The sequence below is a fragment of the Herpailurus yagouaroundi genome, unplaced genomic scaffold (genome assembly GCF_014898765.1).
Source record: "Herpailurus yagouaroundi ecotype Mexico unplaced genomic scaffold, PumYag 355, whole genome shotgun sequence".
In the NCBI taxonomy this organism is placed as follows: Eukaryota; Metazoa; Chordata; class Mammalia; order Carnivora; family Felidae; genus Herpailurus; species Herpailurus yagouaroundi.
Window position 1 is genome coordinate 682,943 of NW_024412572.1, and position 7,658 is coordinate 690,600.

The 7,658-nt window shown below is 45.1% G+C and overlaps 1 protein-coding gene across 1 annotated transcript; it reads left to right on the forward strand.

Moving 5' to 3' along the window:
- The first annotated feature begins 1,636 nt into the window (after positions 1-1,636).
- NANOG (Nanog homeobox) lies at positions 1,637-6,530 on the forward strand. Its single transcript, XM_040462717.1, has 4 exons — positions 1,637-1,965; positions 4,245-4,510; positions 5,765-5,851; positions 6,096-6,530. Exons 1-4 carry the CDS (start codon positions 1,815-1,817, stop codon positions 6,525-6,527), a joined length of 936 nt encoding a protein of 311 aa, XP_040318651.1. The 5' UTR covers positions 1,637-1,814; the 3' UTR covers positions 6,528-6,530.
- The last annotated feature ends 1,128 nt before the right edge of the window (positions 6,531-7,658 follow it).

A 7,658-nucleotide genomic window follows, 5' to 3' on the forward strand; every position in this document is an offset into this window, starting at 1 on the left:
AAACCTGAAACCGGGGATGGAGTAAGATTGCAGGACATGACAGAATTGCCGGGCCAGGGAAGGAAAAGCTAATGTAAAAAAGAGCCAGAGAAGGAAAAAGAGGCCGACTTCGGCTCAGGTCATGATCTCCCCGTTCAGGAGTTCGAGCCCCGCGTCGGGCTCTGTGCTGATAGCTCAGAGCCTGGAGCCTGCTTTGGATTCTGTGTCTCCCTCTGTCTCTGCCCCTTCCCTACTCACGCTCTGTCTCTCTCTATATCGCAAAGATAAGTAAACGTTAAAAAAAAAAAAAAAAGAAGAGACGGGAGGTCCAACACAGATTCTAAAAGAAACTTGTCGCAAATGTGTTGGCAAATCCATTCACAGGAATATCATTTGCTGGAGGATGTTCTTCTCTACCTTCCTCTTTTCAGTTGGGTTGGTTTACAGATCAATAAATTTCATTATTTTAGATCTAGGAACGTCCCAGATGAAATAAGGAAGGACTGTTCTCAATCTATCATGTTGTTCGCTGCATGAAAATAATAAACACAACAAAAAGGTAATTTCTTTTTTTTTTTAATTTTTTTTTTCAACGTTTATTTATTTTTGGGACAGAGAGAGACAGAGCATGAACGGGGGAGGGGCAGAGAGAGAGGGAGACACAGAATCGGAAACAGGCTCCAGGCTCTGAGCCATCAGCCCAGAGCCCGACGTGGGGCTCGAACTCACGGATCGCGAGATCGTGACCTGGCTGAAGTCGGACGCTTAACCGACTGCGCCACCCAGGCGCCCCACAAAAAGGTAATTTCAAACTTGGAGCTCATGAGCATAGGATAAAGACAGAATTCCTATTAATAGCCCCCATTTGTAGATCGCTGAGTGTCCAATATTATGAGGATTTAGCACTTTATTTCCTCTAATTTTTATAGCAACACAGACAAGGTACAGATGAGGAAACCGAGTCAAGATTCTATCCAGCCACGCATGTCTAAAAACTACTGAAAATTTTTCCATACTGGTGGCGAATGCATTAATTACCTACGAGGCACCAAAGTCAGCTACAGATCAGCAGGCCACAGGTCCCCTCCTCTGGCTTTTGTTAAAGGAGACAACAGTCCTGGGGCAAAGACAAGCCTGTCTCTCGACAGCTAAAAAACAAGAGGAGGGAGTTGAAAACAAGTACTATTTTTAACATCCACTGACGCCTTAGCAACATACAATGTGCGTCTTATTGTGACCTTTGGGGGACTCAGGAGGAAAATAGAGCTATGTGGTTGGAGCTTCTGCCATAACCAACTCGATGTTGAGACCCTACGGGGCCTTAGATCAAGATATTAACTGCCCGAGTGGAAGATTCAATCGTCTGAGGTGCCTCAAGTGCATCTTTGATTTTAAAAGACGCAAACGTGGTGAACCCAGAAATATTTAATTGCCGGGTTTACTTTTGCTCCTAGGTCCCGTGGCCCCAGTTTACCCATTCCCCACCCAGTCTGGACTACCCGGCAGCTACCTTTTGCATGACAATGGCCTTGGTGAGACTGGCAGACAGGATTAACCGAGAATTCTCGAGGGTGTGTGTGGGCGTGGGGCTGTCGGGAGGGGCGGGTCTAAGGATGGGCGAGCTTTCCTTATAAATCCAGAGCCTCCAGAATCTTCACCTTTTGCTAAATTGGGTTGGTTGGTGCTTGGCCCTTTCGGTGGTGACGCCACTGCATCCTGTCTTTCTGATACTCTTACATCTGGAGATCTTCAGATTTCTCTTTTAAGTTCTTCCACCTAGACACGTAAGCCTGCATCTCCCTCTTTTTTTTTCTCTCTTCCCTCCACTCGGCAACATGAATACGGATCCAGCTCAGCCCCAATGCCCGCCTTGCCCCGAAGCGCCCGATTCTAGGGACTCTTCTCCAGTGCCTGAGATTGATGGGCCTGAAGAAAATTATGCACCCTTGCAAATGTCATCTGCTGAGACCCCCCACACGGAGACCGGTAAGAGAAAATTAATCCTTGAAAGGCTGATTACCTTGAGGGAGAGTGAAATCTGAGGAGGGGAAGGGTCATTCGTTTTGCTCTTGAGCAATTACAGCCCATTCATGAAAGCAGCTGTCCTCTATTAAGCCTCTCGACACCTGTCCCAGTTGTAACTTGGTGGGTGCGTGCCCTTTCACCCAGGTCCCAGGTGTCAGGTAAGCGACAAGGGCCGCAGGACGCTGGCATTTCAATGGCTCCCTGGATAATTGAGGCATTAGGTGCATAGGCCCTGTGGAAACACAAATGTGTTGTGAAAAATGAGTTGATATATACATCTTAACAGACTGGGTGCTGAGCACATAGTAACAGTAAATGTTACTATTAAGTCAGAAGTGCTAACATCACAGCTAGGGGTAGGGGATGCCGTGAGCATCACCGTTTTGATTTGCCGGGTTTTCAAGGAGTTCCAGAAATGGCGTGGCTAATTATGAATCGCGCCTTGTTGAAAAGTTCCACCTTCGTACAACAGCGGCAGTGCCTCTCCTGCCTCTTTGGCTCCGTGGGTGTTAACTGGGGCAGCTCCGAATTTCTGAGAGCCTGCTATGCTCAGGTCCCCTACATCCTGAGGAAATGTCCACCCCATTTTATGGTAGAAGATCCCAGAAGGTTTAACCTGCTGACATTCAGGGGCGAGAGCCCAAATTTGAAACCCAGGTTGGCTTCCACATGGTAATCGCAGGGGTGGGGGATGATCAGTTTGCTGTGAAGTCCGCACCGCTTTTTTGTGAATCAATTCGGCAGTAATTGTTAAAAATGAAAACGTAAACGAATGTTTACCCGAGAAAAACCACTTTTAAGATTCATGGTAAAAATAATCGTTTAAACATTGTTTACATGATTACCCCTAAAACCAAGCTGTTGGAGAAGGACTAAGAAACTGCTTTATTGGATTGTTGGATTTTAATGTTCCCCGGTTTTCCTAAACTTCATGTCGATGCCCTTTTATAATTCCGAACATTGAAAATACAGCGCTGGATTGTGAGAAATGGCTCGGGAATGAGCAAGTGGGCGTGTCCTCAGCAAGCCAAGTGCAAGTTTATAGAGACCGGTTTTTTTAGGAGATGCCCCCACTGAAGTCCTTGGTCTCGCCCACTTACAAGAAGCACAAGATTGTGAATTTTTGCCTCGTAAAGGCTGTCTCTTTATTCCATGACTAGGGTAGACATTAAAGAGTTTAAACGGCTACTGAATCTAGGCAATATAATATTTTTTAGTTTTTTTTGGAGGGGAGGAATCACGCACGTGAGCGGGGGGGGGGGGGGGGGCAGACAGAGATGGAGACAAATGGTCCAAAGCGGACTCTGCTGACCGCAGAGAGCCCAATGCGGGCCTGTCGAACCCACCAACCTGGAGATCAGGACCGGAGCTGAAGTCAGACACTTAACCGACTTGAGCCACCCAGGCGCCCCTAAACTGTGGATTTTAAAGGGTCCCCAGAAACTGATCCTACAGTATTAAATATGATGTAGGGGATGATCAACTTTACAAAACGAAGTTAGGAAGGGACATGATAGGGGCGGTGGGGGGAGGGGACTCCAGTGATCATTCCCACTTTTCTGAACAGTCACAGCATGGACTCTTGAGCATCGATTTGCAGTAGAAAGCTTTTGTCAACGAGGTTTGAGGAGCACCTGGCTGGCTCGGTCAGTGGAGCATGTGACTCTTGATCTCAAGGTTGTGAGTTCGAGCCCCATGTTGGCCATAGGGATTACTTAAAAATAAAATCTTGGGCCACCTGGGTGGCTGAGTTGGTTAAGTGTCCCATTTCGGCTCAGTTCCTGAATTGCCCCCCCCCCCCCCCCCCCCCCGCGTGTTGGGCTCCCGCAGAGCCCACTTGGGATCCTTGTCCTCTTTTTCTGCTCCTCCCCCGCTCTTTCTCTCCCAAATGCGCATGCTCTGCTCTGTCAAAAATAAACAAACATTAAAAAGTAAAGTCTTTAAAAAAAAAAAAAGTTGAGTCCCACTCTGCTTCCCAACTAGTAAGCCATTGGCCATGTCCCTTGGTTGTAAGATGGCAGGGACTAGTAGGTTATTGGATTGGCATCCTACAAAGATCAGCGAAGTGTTCGGGGGTCACTCATTTCTTGAGTTGAAAATGACCACCATTATCACCTCTAAGTTTTTACCTACTACCTGAGGTTGAGGGCTCTCAAAAAATGCTTTGACAACCACAGGTTTGCGAATGTAATTTGCTCTTTGAAAGGTTTTAGAGAAAAGTGTTGTTTTATTCCCAACAGTCTCTCCTCTTCCTTCCTGCATGGATCTACTTGTTCAGGACAGCCCCGATTCTTCTACCAGCCCCAGAGTAAAAGTGCTGCCCACTTCTGCAGAGGAGATCACCGCGAAGAAGGACGATCCAGCTCAGGGCAAGAAACAGAAGATCAGAACCGTCTTCTCTCAGACCCAGCTATATGTACTCAATGATAGATTTCAGAGACAGAAATACCTCAGTCTCCAGCAGATGCAAGAACTTTCCAACATTCTGAACCTTAGCTATAAGCAGGTAGAGTTTGCCTACTTGTCCTTGCAGCGCGAAATAAAAAACCCAATTTGCAGATGAGCATTTCCTAACATCTGTGTGTGCATCTGTAGGCTTAGGTACAGCCTACAGATAATTTTCATATGAGAGTAGGATCTTTGCAATGTTTCATGACCATTTTTTTTTTTATTTTTTTTTTTAACGTTTATTTATTTTTGAGACAGAGAGAGACAGAGCATGAACGGGGGAGGGTCAGAGAGAGAGGGAGACACAGAATCGGAAACAGGCTCCAGGTTCTGAGCTGTCAGCACAGAGCCCGACGCGGGGCTCGAATCGTGAGATCTCCCAAATCGTGAGATCATGACCTGAGCCGAAGTCCCCGCTCAGCCGACTGAGCCACCCAGGCGCCCCCCGTGACCATTTTTTTAACGTTGTAATGTGTTAATATGCCATGGTTTATTTAACCACTCTTCCCTGTTGCACAAGCCAAAATCGTGAAAATGTTGCCGATTTTTCCTTAATCAAAGGAGATGCATGTATTCCCATCTTCCAGGTTAGGAGAGTCCCTAACCAACACTGCTCCTCATTAAAATAAAACTGGAATCTCTTGTTTGTGTGCATTTCATTACTAGCAAGGTTAATCATTTTCCATATTCTTGCATATTTTGCAGTCAGACAGATATTGTATGGTTTTCTGTCACTGGTGCCATACTTAGTCTAAGTATATAAGTACTTCTGGTCCTCCTTAATGTCATTTTCTACCTTATACTTTACAAATCACCTGGAAATTTAAGCTTCTTGGATGCTTAAATAGATTTGATATTTTCCAAATAGTTGTCCTTGTGGTATATTTCATATTTCTTGAGTTGAAATGGCCACCATTATCACGTTAAATGGAAGTGTGCTTATGGGGGAGCCTTTATTGCAGACAAAGTACCTTTAGCTGACTACTGGCGTGGGTAAACTACGAAAAGGGAGATAGGTAGACATTTAATGTGAACGTTCTAGAATAGATAGGCAGTGGTTTTTCTCAAACTGGTTCGGTTTATTAAAAAGCAGCCAACTGACTTCAGGGGCTGTGACATTCATTCATAGAGAATGGTGTCAAGATTTCAGAAAGGACTCTAGAAGTTTGTTTTCTGAGCTTTAAATAGTTGTAGTTGCGGACGGGGTGGGGGGTGGGGAGGGGAATTGTTAACAATATTCTTTGATCCCTACTACATCCACATTACTGGTGTTTTATGTTTTCCTGTTTTCCTGTCACCTTTTTCTTTGTAGGTTAAGACCTGGTTCCAGAACCAGAGAATGAAATGTAAGAGGTGGCAAAAAAACAACTGGCCAAAGAATAACAACACTGTGTCTCAGGTAACAGGAAACGTATTTTCCTCCTCTTTTTTTTTTCAAGTAGGCTCCATGCCCAGCGTGGGGCTTGAACTCACGACCCTGAGATCAAGAGTAGCATGCTCTACTGACTGAGCCAGCCAGGCATGCCTCTGCTTTCTTTTCCATGGCTTTTTCGTTTTGGTCCTTGCTAACTCGTTAGAACCCCGGCTGCAGACCATCCTGATTTTCTTTCTAGCCTTTCCGTTGATCTACCATTCTCTTTCAGAACAGCTCTGCAAATCCAGAATACCCAGGCTTCTATTCCTATCACCAGGGATACCTGATGAACACTTCCGGAAACCTTCCAATTTGGGGCAACCAGACCTGGAACAGCCAGTCGTGGAGCAACCAGACCTGGAACAGCCAGTCGTGGAGCAACCAGACCTGGAACAGCCAGTCATGGAGCAACCAGACCTGGAACAGTCAGACCTGGTGCCCCCAAGCCTGGAATGGCCAGGCCTGGAACAGTCAGCTGCACAACTGTGGAGAGGAATCCCCGCAGCCCCAGATACAGTTACAGCAAAATTCTGTCAGCGATTTGCAGTCCATCTTAGAAACGACTGGGGAAAGCCACAGTGTGATACAGCAAACGGCTAAGTATTTTAGTGCCCAGCAAATAATGGATTTATTCCCAAACTACCCTGAACCTACAGCCTGAAGTCGCGTGACCATGAGCGTATTAATCCGCCTCCATTTGGGCGATGGCTGTATTACTTCTAGGATTTGTCTGTTAGGGTCCTGTATCTCCGCCTTGATATTCTGCTTTTCATTATGTTTATTCTGTCCATCAAGGGGGAACGGTATCTTTAGGCTCCAGAATTTAACCACAAGAATAGGAAATAAAAATACAAAGATGTGATGAAGGATTATTTGTATTTTCTGAGATAGTGAGGCTTAACAACCTCAATTGTTAACGGTGGAGGGTTAAGTTATAATGTGGGTCGTTGATTTCCTCTGCCCCCTGTGCTGGTTTAACTACAACTCCCGACGTGGTCGTTATTCCAGTATTTGTAGAAAGCTGTTTTTATATTTTAATGTGTCGTGATGATAGGACCAGTCTGGCTGGTGGTTTATGATAGATTTAAGTACAAATAAATACCCACTTTATCTTTTAGTTGTCTCTACCCTGATTTCACCAGTAGCTCAGTGACTAAAAAACTTGGCTAAACACGGGTCTTTCTTAGAGTCTTTTGCTGTGGGAAGGACCAATGAACTGAAATCTCTTTAAGATTTCTGCTAAGAGGCTGCTCTTAGAAAGGGACAAAAGTAAAGTAAAGGGACAAAAGTAAGGAAAAGGTAGCTAAGTATACAAAGCTAGGTGACTGGTTAATTAAATCTCAACGAACTTTTTTCCTCCTTGTGTGTGTAATAGTATTGAAACAATAAAATTTGTGGTTATTGGGAGTTAAAGAAGAGTGCCCCATCTGGAAGATCAGAAGCAGAAAAGTGATAAACAGAGCTCTTAGGTTTGTAAAGAGGCTTAAATAAAGGGCAGCCAGGGAATAGGTAATAATGGAAGGTAGAGAAGACTGGAGAAGGAGGGGAAAAGGTCAACCAATTGGAATCTCACCCTGTAACACACACCAGGGATGTGTCCACTCTTCTCTACAATTGTACTGTGCCAGAAGGCACTGTGTGGAAATAAGCTTCTTTTAAGACATTTTAATGCCAGCTTTTATTTAAAAAGGGACTTGTTGAGTTTATAGACCAACTACAAAGCACAATATCAATGTTTTAGAACGTCCAACTCTTGGTTTTGGCTCAGGTCCAGACCTCTCCGGTTTCTGAG